At 40.0% G+C, this 17,768-nt stretch overlaps 1 protein-coding gene across 32 annotated transcripts in view; it reads right to left on the bottom strand.

The window, feature by feature from the left end:
* The window catches only part of TNS3 (tensin 3), a 369,544-nt gene that overhangs the window by 233,538 nt on the left and 118,238 nt on the right, over positions 1–17,768 (bottom strand). For 24 of the 32 annotated variants that reach the window (XM_082286375.1, XM_082286380.1, XM_082286388.1 and 21 more), the window contains 3 exons: positions 13,117–13,158; positions 3,269–3,321; positions 2,331–2,502 (listed from right to left, as the gene is read on the bottom strand). In XM_082286375.1, the coding sequence (XP_082142501.1) occupies positions 2,331–2,502; positions 3,269–3,321; positions 13,117–13,158 (267 nt within the window). Of the gene's footprint in view, positions 1–2,330; positions 2,542–3,268; positions 3,322–13,116; positions 13,159–17,768 lie in introns of all 32 variants that reach the window. The other 8 variants (XM_082286390.1, XM_082286389.1, XM_082286392.1 and 5 more) reach the window with 3 other exon arrangements.

The raw sequence follows: 17,768 nt of genomic DNA, 5'->3' as shown, positions 1-17,768 counted from the left end.
GAGAGAGGAAAAAGAGGAGATGCTTCAAGCTTAGAAGCTGAAATTCTATTGTAAAGCTATGGTGATGGACTATGATGCATCAGAGTACCCTTTGTAATTTCATTAAAAGCATGGGGGTGTGGACCGTTCAAACCGCAACCATGAGCAAAGGCACCTGTGCTGAAATAAGCAAATGTTGAAGTAGCTGTGATCTAATGAGAAGCTTGAACAGAGAAAGAGATTAGTGATGAAGACCATTGCTCCCAGGGAAAGAGATGAAGATGATCCCAGAGATAGCTGAAGAGAACCTTTGCTTCTGAACAGCTCATCCTTAAAATGGTACTCCATTAGCTAAAGATTGAACTCTCAAAAACAGTTGTGGGGAAAGCTCTAAGTCAAGGGAAGGGACTTTCACATGTGAGCAGAGAACCATCCCAGGTGGCTATCTTGCTGTTACATTGAAGCCATGAGAGAACTGTTTCTTGTGGAGATGTCTCCATAGCATAAGCAAGAGACTCCTCTCCCTAAGTGAACTGAAGAAAGACTAGTATAGACGTGGTAAACTGACCGGAAAAAATCCCAAGTTTTGTCTTTTTACATTGTCAGTGGGAGAAGAGAGGAGAGGTGGGGTGTGCCAGTTTGGCCAAATTTAGAAATATATCCTCTGAGAGAAGGCAGGTTACAAACCACCCCTACCCCACCAGGTTCGGGAAAAAAACCTTTTTCCTCGAAGGAAAGTGGAAGAGATAAAAACTATTTATTTAACAAATACACTGGGGAAAAAAAAAAACCCTAATGCTAAATAATGAAACCTCTTGCTGTAGAGAGAAAACCTGGGAAAATTTCAGAGTCCTTCTGTAGTCTCTCTCTCCCCCTCCTTGGAGCTGGGACGGGGTGGTGGGCCCACCTCCAGGGCCAAGGCCTCAGTGGAAATTCCTCCCGATGTATTCTGATGTTGAAACAGTCCAGCAGAGAAAAAAGGAAAAAAATGAAGTCCCAGGAAAACAGAAGTTCAACTCTGTCTCTCTCCGGAGAAAAAAAGGAGCTGAAAAACTGGCCGAAAGCAAGCAGGGTGCTTTCCCCACTCTCCCTCTGCTGCTACAGCTGAACACAGAGAGCCGTCTCTATCTCTGTGTGACCTTGAACAAGCTGAAAACTGCTTTGAAGAAGTTTTGCTCAGTTTTTCCTCCCACCTCTCCGGCTCAGTTTAAAGGCACAGAAAGGCACAAAATTAATTTCTGGGCATAGGGCAGCAATATGGGATACAACATCATAAAGTCACTCCAAGACATGGGGGGAGGAGAAGTGTTCTGAAGGTTTATGCTGACCTTTCTTTTTTTCCTTTTAGTTCTGTTAATAAACTTCTTTATATTCTTTAAAGTTTTGTGCCTACTTTGCTTTCTCCTAATTCTTATGTCACAGAAGCAAAATAAGTAAGTAATGGATTTCGAGTTAAACCACTACACAGTGCCTGACGGAAGGGAAGCCAAGGGCACCAAGTCAGCATGCTGAGGACATCAGTCCACATCACAAGTTCAGTCTGGTTCATAGTGCACCTATGACATCTCAGTTTGTGAGCAGAAGATAATGTGTTTAAATCATTAGTGGAATCTCTCCAGTAACTGATTTCCACTGTGAGTAAAGTTCATGTTCCTGAAGTCACACACTACCTAAAAAGACAGTACAAGAAAAAAAGTAAAAAAAATATTGGCCTTGTTTTAAATTCACCTTCATAGAACAAGCTGAGACAATACATGCCATGGCACTAGCCAGAAAACAGCATAGGAGATTAACAGCTTGTTATCACAATTTAAAAAAAATAATTCTGCACATGGAGCTCATTATATATTTGCTTAATTTCCTACAGAAAACTAAATGGCAGGAAAAATGCACCTAAAACAAGATAATGAGAAAGAGTTGGACAGACCATAACAACAGCAACCTTACTTTTACATGTTGCCTTCACAAGTGGAGACATGACAGGTGAGAGACTATCAGACACCCACCTGAGAACCCAGATGAAGCTCACTGCTACAAAAGAAGAACACACTTCACATTGCAGGGTGTGTATCTTTTAAGAGCATGCTTTGAACAATGAAAATGGCCAGTGCAATTATTCTTCAGCATTTGACTACGTTATCACATCACCACAGAGACTGCACTGCCTCAGCAAAAAAAGTGTTTTCAATTTCTAGCAGCTTAAAACACTGCTGAAAATCTTGCACTTGATTACAAGGAGGTAAAGATGGACCAAAGAGTGACTTTCAGTTTATAATGGTATATGTGCACCTCAAGTAGTCTTCCTGCATGACAAAAGAAGATGCATCACAAATGGCTGATCTTACACATACCAAGTAATTATCACCATGTTTGGATTTGAGCATTCGTGTTACTTCTTGTAGATTGTGGAGGTAAATTTCCTCAGAACAACCAGCAGTGAAGGATACAGCAATAATCCGCTCTGTGATGTAAGTGAGGTCAAGTTCATAGCCTTCCTCCATAATGTGATCAAAGTCTGTGCTTCTGTGAAGAAATTAGATGTGGCAGTTCAGAGCAATGCAGCTGAAAAGAAACATGGCATATTAATGAGAAGAAATTGCAACTTGAACTCCTACAGCCAAGCATCAGATGTTTCCAGTAACTTCATTACAATTACAACTCATTAAATGCCTCCAGAGCTCAAAGTATTCAGTTCAGAACACAAATGGAATTCTTCACCAGAATTCTTCACATCAAAACTATAGTGAAAAAATCTCTGCAACCAATAATGTGCAAAAGCAGCAAAATGAATACAAGCAATTTGACAAATACTAGCACAACAAACTTGTGAGTCAAATAGAAAATGTGTATGTACGTATGTCTGTACACATCTCTCTGTAGAATTCTGCAAATGCTTTACAAATTGGAAGCTTGACCAGTGATCTGTAAAACACTGCAGAGCTTGAAGCCTGCTCTGAGTAAAACTGAAGTGAATCTAAAACCAGTCCCAAAGGACAACAGACATGAGTGTAATTCAACTAATTTCACAGGTTAGTCTACAAATACTTAAATTTCTCCTTCTTTTCCAGGGCACAACTTTGTCCTTCTTAATAAAATATCAGAAGACTAGCTCTGTAAATATGCCCAGTTGTTTTCTCATCAAGGGATTATAAAATGGTACTTGCATAGCAGGTCATATCTTGCAGAAGACTGAACTCACAACCACAAAATCACAATCACAAATAACAAAGCCTAAACCCACCACTGCACCACATGACACTGCTACATGAAACATGAAAGAAATACTTGCCGTGATACTTTGTCACAACTGAAACAGGAGTTCTTCAAAGCACTGCTGGAATTCTGGAACAAAGAAAGCAAAACTATCAATCCAGAACCTTACCTGCTGTCACTGATGTCAATGTTTCTGGCTTTTTTCCTTGTTTATGATTTAGAAGACTATAACAACAAGAGGATACGAGAGGATGTTTTGAATGCAAACACTGTAGTTATGCCCAGGTTATGTCTAACTTTCTACTACCTCTTCCAACTCACTGCTGCCAGAAGAGTCATTTGTGACTCTTAGTCTTTAGTGCTCTTCTTGGTAACTGCATTAAGATTATAGAAAACACAGCAGGCTTTGAGAATATAAAACTTGTATTTTTGTATAAACCTGCAAAAAGGAAGTTCCTCTCAACTGATTTTCTTATGACGATATTGAAATATATATTCCTGTATCAGACTCTTGAGAATTTACTGTGTAGTAGTTTATTTTTGTAGTTCCATTTGTTCAGTAATAGTAATAGTAACTGTAAATGAAAAAGTGCAAAAATATTCTCCCTCATGATCCACGGTAATAGAGTTTGTCTCACCTAATTGTAGCTGTCTCAGAATTAAGCTCCAGGATAGGTTTAAAAAGAAAAAAAACCTACAGAACCCCTCCTTGGTTTCTGTTGGTCACACAGATATATCCATTGCTTAAGAAGTACTTCTGCATTTACTAAAAATTTTATGACTAAACTGTTTTGTAACCTGAATAATCAGACACGTAACAGCTTCCTCTGGTAAGAAAGTTAGTGATAAAATCATTCTCTATTTCACACTGCTGTGCCATATAAACTAGCAGAAATCCTAGTAGCATGCAGTGTATAAGCACATGAACAATAACATAATGCAAACCAATAGCAAAAAAAACCCATTAGTGAGATATATATTTACTGTATGAATGCTGTGTCACCAAACCATCAGACTACAAGTTTCCCCAAACAGGATTCAGAAGCACAGGGCATACCATCCATAAAGGCAAATCATCTCCATCCAAGTGAAAACAAACAAACAAACAAACAAACACAGTTCTCTGCCTTGCTACACAGTGGAGGGATAATGCAAAAAACTTGACTAATCTTCCAAGGCAAATACGATCTGGCATATCCCAGAATGGACTATTACACAGAAAATCTCACAAAACTAGGTATGATTTTCATTTCCTGCCAACTAACAGCAGTAGAGAAGATGCACGACAATGAAAAACTGCTCCATATGGGGTGTTTTAACCACACCTGGGTAAAAATTTAGAGTTGTAACTAGGGTAGATTCAGTGAAACTACTGCTTGATATGCTGTGAGTAGGACAGACCACCCTGAGATTTTTCTTCCATGAACTTCTCACCAAGATTCTTGTTCCCCTGCTTCCCTGGGACTGCCTGGCAATGCTGTTATAACCAGTATACATGACAGTATAACCAGTCATACAATGAGTTTTCAAAGAAGTAAACACCTTCTATTCACCTATTTATTCAGTTAGTAGTTTTTATATTCCAAACCATACCACAAAGAAGTTATCTCTATGTAAGCAAGTGCAAGGAACCTTTTGGTCAATTTCACCTGCAGTTATATGAAAGCTAGCAGGTAGAGGCAATTGCTTCTCAAAAGACAACCATCTTCTCTCCAGTCACGGATTTGTATTAATAAGCAAAATAATTGCATCCAAGGTACTGTGTCATTGCCCTTTTCCAGTAAAAACTCAAGCCATGCAACTCTCTCCTTTAACACACTCTGTATTGCTTCTTTTACCACTGTTGGCTCCTGCACCTAGTACTGGGCTCATCACAGAGTTTGTTATGCCAACTTTCTCAAAAATTAGGTTGTCAGACAAAACCATCTCAGAGTCCCCTACAGGCGAAGCATGATACAGAAGCTAAGAAACAGTCTTATATTTAATTCTGCATCATTTTCACCAGGTCACAACAGTCACTAGACATAAGGTTTACAGTATAGCCTACTGTCAATGCATGCATAGGAAGTGGGCCAAGCAGTCCAATTAAACTAAAGCACAGATTGAACAAAACAGACTTTTGAGATCAGCCCTGTTTATTCACCTTTTTTTGACACCACAGAGTGTGAATTTCTTTATGGATTACCTGGCTTGCCTCAAATAGCAGGCTTGCGCTTGTCCCAGGCAGCAAACAGCATCTCATACGTTTACAATCTTACTTTGAGCTGCTTCACAGCTTCAGAGCAAAAACATGACAAAGGTATAGTACAGGCCATCTCACACCATGGGGCACAGAGGTGGCATTGAGACAACTTCTCCACAAGTCCAGAAACAGAAGGAATAAGAAATAAATAACCTTTCTGCTAAATCTGCATCCCCTGTTCGATGATGAAAGGCTGTCTCTCAAAGAAAGAAATGGAGAAAATCATGTTAAAAAAAATGCCTGCAAAAAAAGAAGTATCTGTAAAAAAAGTCATTATCTCAGCTAGATGATCATTCTCAACTTTTCCAAGAACAGAATAAGGAAACTTGGGTTACAGATAGTAGTCTTACATAACTCAGTAGGCTTACATAACTCAGTAGGCTTACATACTTCATAGGCTAAAGTCCTCTGTAGTAGAGCTTCTGACATCAGAAAGAGTATGAAAAGGACAAAGGATGAAGGGAGTTCAGTTTTGTCCCAGACAAATTCATTTGCATTTTTGCAGTACACTGAGTTACTACACAGCTCTGGAAAAATAAGTAAATCAAAAACCTAATATGTGAACTACTAGTTTCCAACACCAAAATAAAATGTGGGCCACACATGGGCTTAGAAATACTAGGCAGGATTTTGACTTGCCCCTTTTGAGACTAGAATCAAAGACAGGCTAAGGAAGACAAATGAAAAATCAATCAACTGCCTTTCCTAAGCCCCTGTTGCTGGCATACAGTAGTATTAGTAGAATAATACAGTATCTGCTTATAAGTTTTCTCAGCAGAATATAAGAAATCCTGGTTTCAAGGACTGGGTTGTTCTAAACAGCTGAATCAGCTGCACATCAACCATATATATGTTCCTTTGACAAACAGCACTACTGAAAACTCAGGGCTACAAGATCTGGCATGCATTCACGTAGCTCATCTGTTTCTCTCCTGGGCCCCTTCTTGAATGAAAGCATTAACAGGCATAAGGATCAATGAGTAGAAACTACAACTATCTGAAATGTAAATCAGTGATGAATCTGTGACTTAAAGGTATCAGGACATATTTTGGAAGAATGATATGGATCTACTTCAGATAGAAGTATTTTATTTGTGCCTATTTTAATGTTGCTATAAGCAACAGAGAATTTGATTAGCTAATATGCATAAAATTACATGGGTTTTACACAGATTTTAACCATCTTATGAAACTTTTTTCCATGTGATTTTTCACCCTTTAAACAACATAAATAAAAACATTAATAGAGAGACTCATCAGCAGGACACTTGAATGCATTTGAACCAGATCTGTGATGTATTTTCATTCTCCAAGCCATGGACAGGAATCAGAAGAAATTCTCCAACCTATTCTAAGGCACAGTGTAACAGTTCTATATTCTCCAGCATACTGCAGAAAAAGACAGGGCAATGAACTACACTGATTGTTGGACTGCTCACCATAATAACTCCTTCTGACACAGTGAAACATGTTGGATGGTTTGGATGACAGAATTCGCATAATCTTTTGGCCTCTGGCTTTAGAATGATTCCAAGTGCAGAAAATATTTATGCCTTGTGAATACAAATGTTTCTATGCCATTGTGTATCAATTCCTGTAGTAAATATTAAAAATTAATTTAAAATATTTTTTAGTTGACTCCACAGAAGAGATTTATTTCTACTGCAAGCAGCTATTTGTTTGAGAGCAAATTTAGTTTTGTTTTGTATACTGTGGTCCATAAAAATCCTGATCTGTTCCCTTGTGTAGTGTAACAGCAGGAGTCCATACGGATGTGCCCCTTGCAAGTGTCTGCAGAACTTATAAATCCCAGTTTGCTTTCTCTCTGCCAAAATCTATCCTGACTCTTAGCTGCTGGCAAAGCTGCTCCTGTGATTATTTCGTACAACATTTCAGCCAAAACTGCCAGGCTCCCCAGACAAGTTCACTGTAGGGCTTTGTAATCCGCCTCAGTTTTAACAAGTTTGTTGGACCCTTGGATATAGAGTTCTATCTACCAATCTGCCAGGGCAAGAAGGAACTAACCAGGCAAGAAGATTATCTTCCAACTCATTTAGATTCAAGAAAACAGCCCTGCTCATGACCTGAAAGTTCCTTGTACAGTTGGGTTGTCTATCCATTGTTTGGTCTTTTCTTAAAAAATTGAAATTCATAACAGAGAGAAGGCACATAGCACATTTTTGCTACTAAGGACTCTTTAGAAGAAAAGTGAGTGCATGTAAAGTCATGAGGTATAATTGTGTCTTACTTAGTGTAACATTTTACAGGTATACATGCTCACATTTAGAAAATTGTATTTCTGAAGCCTTAGTTCTACAATATCTCAAGACTAGGAGTTCACACAAAGCTTTGTGAGGTTAAAACCTAGCCCTAATTAACACTACTGTCTTTTGCACACCTGCCTGCGTGAATCAGAGTTTTGTCAACACTCAAATTACTGTGTTCCAATACAAATCTGTGGGGAAAATTAATATATCCATGTTGCAGTGGGGTCTCCTGCAACATGCATTAGACAGCGAGGCCCGTGGAAAGAAATAGGGACCAATTCTTCATAGAAGTTTCAGAGATCTTTATTCTCCAGCCACATGGCCGAGAGACTGCTGAAGAACTGAGCAATCACAGGACAACCAGGGTCCTTCCCGGGCAGGGGAACACAAAATAACCAATGGGGAACAGGACTGACCAGGGAGTAGGGAAACCCCTTAGGCCATGCCTCTACTCCAGGGTCCCTTCCCCCCAGACCCCACACCGGGGGGGGAACCCCAACACTTCACCCTTTTGTTTTAACTAAAAGAGATTTAAAGCTTAACATTGAAAACAACTGGATAAACATAAGATAACAAGAACAATTTCAAAAGAAAACAAGCCACACTCCTGAGTCTCTAACCGTTCAAGCAGATTTTTTCTCTAGAACATCTTAGGGCTGGAAGAAGGGAGACAGGACTCTCTGAGCATGCTTTGGGGGGAAACTGAGGCAGGAGAGGGTTTCTTCCATTTATACCTGTTGAAACTTGAAACAACAATAGTTAATTCTTTCACCCCCCCTTGTCATCCCACACTCGGCATTGGAAAGGGATTTTTGGGAGAACAATTGGTAAAGGCATGGTTTTGTGAGGGAAACCATGGGTGAAAAAATGGATTAGGAATACACTGGGGATAATAGGATATTGGATAAAAGGGAAAGGTAGGATTGGGAAAGGGAGACTATATGGGTTGCTTATAATGGGGATATTGTCTGACATGACTACGATTTGCAGCATGTACACTGCCTTTCACAGAAACACCACCAGGCCCGGTAACATTTGCTGCTTGCGGGCCTTTCCTTCCTTGTATAATCTTAAACTCTACTACTTCTCCGTCTCCTAAGTTGGGGTATATTTTTTGGGGTTATTCTTCATAATGGCAGTACGATGAATGAATATGTCTTCTTTGTTGTCACATCTCGTTATAAAACCATAATTTTGTTTGTTATTATGCCATTTTACTGTTCCTAAAACCTTAGCTACGATAATTTTTTCTTTTTTCCATGTCACTGCTGTTTTTTGTCTCGCTGTGCTCCTGCTTTCACTTTTGCTTTTGCTTGCTCCCGCATTGGAGCTGCCAGAGCTGCCAGGGCTGCCCACGTCTGCGCGCTCTCACCGCAGAGTCTCGACTTCTTGGGGTCACATTCGGGGCCGCACAGGCCGGGCCAGGCCGTGCTGCTCAGCTCCCCATGCGCCGCCACTGCCGCCATCTCTGGTCACAGCTGGGCTGCTGCCGCCTGGCATCGCGCCCACGTCTTGGCTGGGCTTCCGTGCGGCGGCCACCCCGCACCCTGTAAATTACTCCATTCCGGCACGTGTTTTGCCTATGCACAGCTCTGCTCCACCACCATTTCCGCTGGCCATTGCCCGTGTGCCACCCCTCTTGGCCGGGCGTTCACGGGGCTCACTCCACCACATGCTGTGCAGGGCCAGGCGGGCACCACCAGGTCCACTCCATCGCGCTGCTCCAGCTGAGCCTGGGTCCACTGCCAACACCACAGCTCGCACTGGCCCGCCCACACGCGGGAACTGCCTCGCCGCCGCCCGCAGAGCACTCGGCACACATGGCTGAGGCTGCACGGTGTCTGAAGCATGTTTCCCTTCACAAGGACACAGCTGATATTGTTCAACAGTCTCCGTAATTAGATAATATTCACAGAAATAGTCTTCCATTGGCATATATTTTGACTCAGAAATTAACTATGTCCAAACATTCTTCCAAAAGTCTTTGGTAAGAATCAAGTCCCAAGAAACGCAGAAAAAGGTTTTAAACAACCATGCCAGGAAGTGTCTCAGTTCTTTTTGAGCCTGAATTAAGCTAAAATTTACATATTGCTGTTCAAGAATCTTTTCAAGTTTAAGATAAATGTCCCTCTGCGGCTCGGACAGCCATGAGTCTTTCCACGGTTCCTCCATAGTTTATGGAACAGCAAAACAAAAGCAAGAAGAGAAATCCAGAGAGTTTACTCACAAATCATAGTCCCTGTCTCCAGGGATCAATATGCAGCCCGTATTCATCACCATCTGTTGCAGTGGGGTCTCCTGCAACATGCATTAGACAGTGGGGCCCGTGGAAAGAAATAGGGACTGATTCTTCATAGATGTTTCAGAGATCTTTATTCTCCAGCCACATGGCCGAGAGACTGCCGAAGAACTGAGCAATCACAGGACAACCAGGGTCCTTCCCGGGCAGGGGAACACAAAATAACCAATGGGGAACAGGATTGACCAGGGAGTAGGGAAACCCCTTAGGCCATGCCTCTACTCCAGGGTCCCTTCCCCCCAGACCCCACACTGGGAGGGGGAACCCCAACATATCCATATGTAAGTATTACTGTATTAAGTGTTAGGTAAGGAGATTGCCTCAACTGACTAAAATAATATATGTGCTCCAGCTTCTGTTGTAGCAGAGTTTCATAATTATGCTAGAGCTTTGAATGAGTACTGAATGAGTACTGAAGAGTTTCCTGAATGAGTACTATCCACAGGCATTGTAACGAAGCACAACAGACATAGCAGAGCGTAAAGATTTCTGCATTAATTCACATGTACCACATTGTGAGGCTCTGCAGAAGTACTGTATGGCACGACCCAGTAGCACCTAATACAAAGCTTTTGTATGTATGCACTCTATTTCCTGTAAAGAGATAGTTAATATGCAGAGTAGAAAAGAAAAAAGGTGGCGGCAGAGGGAAAGCCTTCAGAGTGGATCTCCTGAGTTTCTCTCAGACCTAGTTAAGATGCAAGAGATCAAAACTGAAGTAAACTTTCACCACAAATTTAGAGCACCTCTTAACTAACAGAAAATTATATGCACACAATTCTTGAATAGAAAGTGACAGAATCATTTCTGCTAGCCTTTGGCTGAAACAAGAAGTTCAATTTATTTCTTTCAAATACGTTAATATTAAGAATAAAATAACATTGCAGTCCATAAGGGCATGAGGAAGCCCTCTAAATGTAAGAAAATGCACTTCTGATTTCCCAAGTAAGAATGTGCTATCCATGCCTCAGAGCTACCCTGAACACTAGAATGAAGCTAACAAAATTTTGTATTCGAGGTAGTGTCACAACCAAGTCAAACTGTCTTGGCCGATGTTCACACAGCTTTCCTATAAAGCAGTAAGGGCTGACACTAGAAATATTCCATTAGCAGACACATTGCCAGGAAAGAGAGCTTTACTTTCCTGGACCAGATGCCATGAAATAATATGCAAAGGAGAGAGAGAAAGGAGAAGAAATCCCAGAGACACAAAACTGTTAAAGCAGCCTCTTCCAATTTAGTTAATAAAAAAAAAGGAGAACAAGCATGGCACAAACTTAGAAGGAAAAGAACAGAAAGACAAGGGATGCACCTCCCATTAGCACCACACAGATGGGATGTATGCTGCAGTCACAGAACCAGACTTGCAAAAGCCTCATCCAAGCCTCATCTCATGGCTGCATCCAGCCCCACTGTCTGGAGACAGCATTCTGTGAATCACCCAGCCTTGTAGCTTTACACCTCCTCTTTTTTCCAAATAGAAATCTGTGTTTCAGATTGGACCTTTCTTCTGCACTTCAATCCACGTCAGCCTTTGCTCTTGGAATATACTGGTCCATAGAAAGTAACTACCAACAATTTCAGGAAGCTCGCTAATGGTCAAATAATAATCAATGCAAAATGCAATAAAACAAAAGGCACAGCTGAAAAAACATTGCTTGCTATTAAAGCTGCTTTCAAAATGGCTGTGCACAAAGTATCACATGTACAGGAAAAAAAAGCCAAGAAACATGATCTTGGCTTGTGTAACAACCAGTAGAAACAGGAAACCCTCTGAAGTATTCAGATGTAATACAAAGATGCTAAAAAGTGCAAATAACTGAGAAGTTTGCTCTTTTCTGATTTTTTAATTTTAGTTAATTTGTCTAGTTAAAGAAGAGAACAGTGAACTGAAAGGAGAAACAATTGTGTCACTAGGCATTTTAGCTGGTCTCAATATCAAATATATTTTAGAATTAGAAATAATTCTAATTTTACTGAAACAGTGTCAATAATAGCATGGATCCAACACAGAGATACACTTCGTTGTAGAAAAACATTTATTGTCAGTTAAAGTAAACGAACTACACTGCTAATACAAATGTAACCTCTTTGAACATCTCCTGTCTACATAGGTAGTCAGAGATCAGAACTCTTCATGCCCTGCACAGAGTGGCACCAGCAGAAGCCTGCAGCACTGAACCATGGACAGCATCGCAAAATAAATGCAATGCACACAGGGCTAACACTGTGAAACAGATGCTCATTTATTGCAATAGAGAGCTGGTGTGAAATTGAACAATAAATTGGTGAAGATCATGTGCATCTTGCAAGTCCTTTCTTCTGTCCCTTTTAAAATTTTAGCCTCATTTTCACAGTGGCGAATCAAACACCTGTATGACAGTTGCATACTAGCAGATAGTTAACTATAGGCATCTCTCATGATTTATTTAGAAATCTACAAGATTTGACATCTATGTTAAAAGGTAGCTCCAAAGTTGACATTTTTATTTCTTTTACAGAAATTGTGCTAAAAGTATACTTGTAAGTGCTGTCAGTATTGAAATGGGCTACACTTCCTATTTGCAGAATTTTCTACATCAATTAGACAGCTGGGTTCTATTGCACTTCAGTAAATGTAATTAATACTACTTTTATGAGGAGTACTACAGCCATAGTAATAAAGGGTTGGGAAAGGGCACTTAATTTGTTTTTTAAATAACATGGCATAATAACTGGAACAAATAAAAGCTAGAAGATCAATTTCACATTGAACACAATACAAGAATTAATATTTTACTTGCTGAAAAAAGATATCTCTTGACTTTCTGAACACCTCTGAATACAATTCAGTCTATGAAGATTATAATATTTCCCTTTATTTCTCCCCTGCTTGATTTAAAAATAAGGAATGCAGAGTTCATTTCATTGTTCCTGAAAAAATTCAGTGGTGGAAAAAAACACTAATGGTCCTAATCAGAAGCTAATTTCACACAGTACAGAAACCAAAGTCCGTACTTTGAAAATGGCTAGCAACAAGTGCTTTGTGAAGATGTAATACAAATAAGCAGCCACAAGCAGGAAAATAAATCAGGCCAAGTAAAAGAAAAATGAATAAATAAAATATAATTACTTACAGTTCTGCTTACATGATTTTTAACCACTTCAGAGTTATTAGCCTGCAAAAGGAGAAAAGTTAACACAACTGACTTTAATTCTCCAGATAGTTTAAGTACATTCTAAGAAATCCAATCCTAATGGCATACACACACACACACACACAAAAAAAAAAAAAAATCATTCAGAAGTACATATTCACTCTACAGTATTAATAAGCAAACTACCTTTCAAACAGATATGGAAAATTAATTAATTTTGCATTTTTGTCCTGTATATTCAGGTCTTATATGACAGTACTCAGCTACTGAGAGTGTTTATTCCAAGGTATAATGTCCATGGAGATGTACATTGCTAACCACATCTTCCCTTTTGCATTTTAACCCAATCTCTCATTTTATGCTTTTTCATGAAAACAGATACTTGGGTGGATATGAATGAAATGAACTGCTGAGAATTTTCTCTAAGAACTCTACAAAAAAATCTCCTCAAGGCTTTAAAACATGCTAAGTTGTATCAATAGAGATTTACAACAAACCTTTTAAAAGAAAAGAGCCAATTCATTACTACAAAAAACCTACAACTAAAAGTGGTACAACTGAAAGTGGTACAACTAAAAATTGGCCTCTAAATCCTGCTGTTGGAAAGACATTTTGAACTGAAGAGGCGGTTTCATAACTGTCAACTTTTTTTGGTAGGTCACTGGACTCCAGATTCTAGACTCTAGTTACAAATCTCAAGTGGAAAGAGCTATAGGTTTTCAGAGTATAAATTACAACACCTGCAACACCTTGCTTAGTTAAATGAACCACACGCAGTTTACCAGGGCATACATCCTACATCAACCATAATGCTTACAATGTGAGATTGGCTCACAGTTAATCCATGAGAATATGCTTTGAGTTTGTTTGATTTTTTTTTTACTCAAGAGCTTGACTTACCTTGTCAGCTATCAAATCTCCACAGTGTTGAAAGTACAAACCTGTCAGTCAGAACAACTAACATACAGACTGACCAGTGCTATTAATTCAACCCATGAACCCTATTGTTTGAAACTTCAAGGTTCTTCTCAGCAGATTAAAGGTGATATATAGAACAAACAAGTGTATAACTTCAGTTACTATTATGTCACAGTCTAAGCACACCCACTGCTACTTAGCAAAAATACACAGACCCAAATAGAAAAAGGCAAAACACACAAAATACAGTTTTTGATTCACTTGGAAATCTCCGTACAAAGAGACTCCATGAGGTTCATGAGCAGAGCATTTGGGAAAACGCACTGCCCACTTTGGCCCTTCACCAGAAAGTTCATACATAAGCTGAACTCAGCACCCACCCTTCCACAACAACTACATAGCCTATTTGTGTAATTGTGTATAGACACATAAATGAGGTTTACACGGAATGTGTGCCAGTTAAAAGGAGTTTTGTCCGTATATTTTGGCATTGGATTGGTATAGTCTGGAAGTTTTCTAGGGTAGCTATCAGGTGGAATATGGAATAAGAAGCGAGAAGCTCTTCTCTTTTCTTTTTTAGTGTTTTGAATTTGCTCTCCAGTTTGTCAAGCTTCTACTGAAATGTCTCATATTCTCTCAGTCTGCTAGAATCAATAGCTCTCTCCACTTTAGTACTGAGAGGAAACACAGAGTGCTAACAGCACAGGGCTTGACATAACTATCTCAACTAGCAGGATCCCACTGTTTCTTTTTTCTTCTGACTTAAAGGGAAGAGTGCTGAAATGAGGTGTGATGAAAGAACCATTTAAGGTAAACAGATGAGTCAGTATACGCACAGAGTGTGTGTATGTATGTATGTATGTATGTAATAAGGGTGTACGCTCAAGTCTCCATATGCTCCCATCACAGCTTTAAAATGGTTGCCCCCAAGCCAAATACTGCTACTCCTGCTGCCTATTCATCAGCTGTAGGACTAAAATTACAAATAAACTCCTTCACTGGCTAACTACTGTGGTACATTTGTTTGAGATGTGGATGATCCAGCTTCAAGTCTCTGACTGGACACATATGAAGAGGGGCTTTGAAAGTATATTCAAATAACCAAGCTAAAGATCTTAACCAAGACTACCAGTCCCATTGAGATTGAAGACTTAAACTTCAAATTTCTAAAGTTCTAGTGAAGGCTTGACCTTTCTTCTTGAAACTTCATCATTATTTACTACACTGGCATGGGGTGACCACTCTAACCACTCTAAGAGATAGCTTTGCCAATTATAAATCTTTCTGGTTTCAAGTCCTAAAAAAGAAAAAAAATTGAAAGAGATCACACACAAATCTATGGGACATCCAAGTGAAAAAAGTAAGGCAAAAAAAAAAAAAAAAGAAATTAACCAGAACAGCCAAACTGATTTAAAAATCTCTGTAACGAAACTCTGTAAGTCCTCCCTTCCCTCCTTCCCTATTCATCTCATGCCTGCTGTTTCCAGTTTCTGAGTTCTCTTCCACAGGGAAGACATACTGCCATAGGCAAAAGATGTGATACCTCACACGGAAAACATCACCAAATATTAAAATATCTCATCACATCATTTTGGGGTGTTTTTTTCTAATACTATGTGTAGAAGGAGGTTGCCAAGAGGGAACTGTGATCTGTATTAGGAGAATTATTTTCCTGATGTAAAACTAGAAGTAAGAAACAACAGGAAATTTGATGCCTATCACATTTCATTAGCCCCATGTGCAGTCATTATACTTTGAGTCAATCTAAGATACTGAACACCATGATAACAGTATACTCAGTATATTGTGGCTAACATGCATAACACATGTTCATGCTTATGACCTTACTGACATCATGGAAACATACTGGGATTACTCCTGTAGGAACCCAGAGTGCAGAGAATATTTCTCTGCCTGTTTTGAAGGGTTTTTACCCCCCTGAACAACACTGTTTTGACCTTCATCCATGGAAAAAATTGCCAACTATCAGACAAGAACTAGAAAATACAATGTTGTGAATTAGGTGATAGACTACTATGTAAGATTGTCACAGGGTGAAAAATTTAGAGGTTTTGGGCTTCTCTTTGTAGTAAATAGATAAGAGCAAAAAACATCAAAATGGAGGATTGTTGTTGTTCTCCAAACCTTCTTTTTCTTCTACTACTCCATATTCTGCAGTAAAAGTAATTTGGGATAATTGGACAAAAAATTCCGCAGTTCCTGGCTGTGTTACTGAATAACACAGTAATAACTGTGTTATATAGTTCAGTAATAACTGAATAATTGGTAGGAAAGTGAAAATAATATACGTTTTTAGTAACCGTTGGTTAAATTATCTTTAAAAGGCTGTGTAAATCTTGATAATTAGGCTTTCTCCTGCTTTCTCTGCTCTGTGCTGTGTCTGGGTCATGCTAGTGACTCTGTTTCTCCAATAAGACTTAATAAACAACTATCTAGCAGCAGTGAAGGCTGAAAGCCTCCATTTGTCTCTCAAACGAACTCCTGGCAAGGACTTTAAAAACTCTCTCTCCCATCAGGAGAGATTTGATTTACGCCACGGGCTGTGGCAACTCCTATGACTGGAGTTTTGGAATGGAAGGGTACAGGCTCTTTAGGAAGGACAGGCAGGGATGATGAGGAGATGTAGTGGTTTGGTCCAAAATACTCATTACTGTTTATCTGCTGTGAGATAAGAATTAGGAGAAATGCAAAGCAGGCACCAAACTTGAAAGAATATAAAGAAGTTTATTAACAGACCTAAAAGAGGGGAAAAAAAAAAATTATACCACCTTCAGAGCTCTCCTTCTCCCCCCACCTTCCTCCCTTCTCCCACTGACAATGTAAAAAGACAACCCATAAGATGTTCAGTCTGTTTACCACTTCCATAATAACCTTGTTCAGTCCATTTAGAAAGAGAAGTCTCTTCTTGCTCATGCTATGAAAACATTATCACAACGAGACAGCCACCCACTTCCAAATATTGTTCAGTCCATTTAGGAAGAGGAGTCTCTCTGCCTGTGTGTGAGTCCCTTCCCCCGACTTGCAGCTTTTCCCGCAACTGCTTTCAAGGGTCCACTCTTGAAGTTTTTTGGGGTACAATTTTAAGGTTGAGCCGTTCAGAAACAAAAACAGAGGCCCTTCTCCTTCCCTGGGAGCAAAGGGTCTTCATCATCTTCATCGTTAGGACTATCTCTGGGAGCATCTCTAGGGACTGAGGTTTTCTCCTTTCCCATTTGGAGCAAAAGTCCTCATCTGGTCCATCTTTCCCTGTCCAAACTTCTCATGGAATTACAGCTGCATCAGCATCTGCCTATCTCAGCGCAGGTGCTTTTGCTTATGAGTTGAACACTCCACCCCCCATATCTTCATGAAATTACAACAGGATACTCTGATATATCATAGCTTCACAACAGAATTTCCGCTTTAAGCATCTCCTCTCTCTCTTCCCTCAGGTTTTCAGCTCTTCACAGCAATAAAAAGGGTTAATCTCACCTTGGCCTTGCAGCTTTGCAGCTGGAATGTTGAATTTTTCTTATCGCAGTGGAGAGGGGGGAGAGCCAAGCCGCTCCGGCTGCCTACAGCAAGGCAGTGGGGGGAGTTCCATGGCTGGAACAGGTCCATCAACTCCAGGATGGCCGTGGCCCGGCCCGGCCCAGCCCAAGCAGGGCCTGGCCAGGCCTGCTGGTCCCCACTCGGGGCCTGCAGCCACCTGT

Source organism: Coloeus monedula, assembly GCF_965178545.1.
Source record: "Coloeus monedula genome assembly, chromosome: 1".
Classification (NCBI taxonomy): Eukaryota; Metazoa; Chordata; class Aves; order Passeriformes; family Corvidae; genus Coloeus; species Coloeus monedula.
Note: the sequence above shows the minus strand (reverse complement) of the source record. Positions and strands in the feature narration are given on the sequence as shown.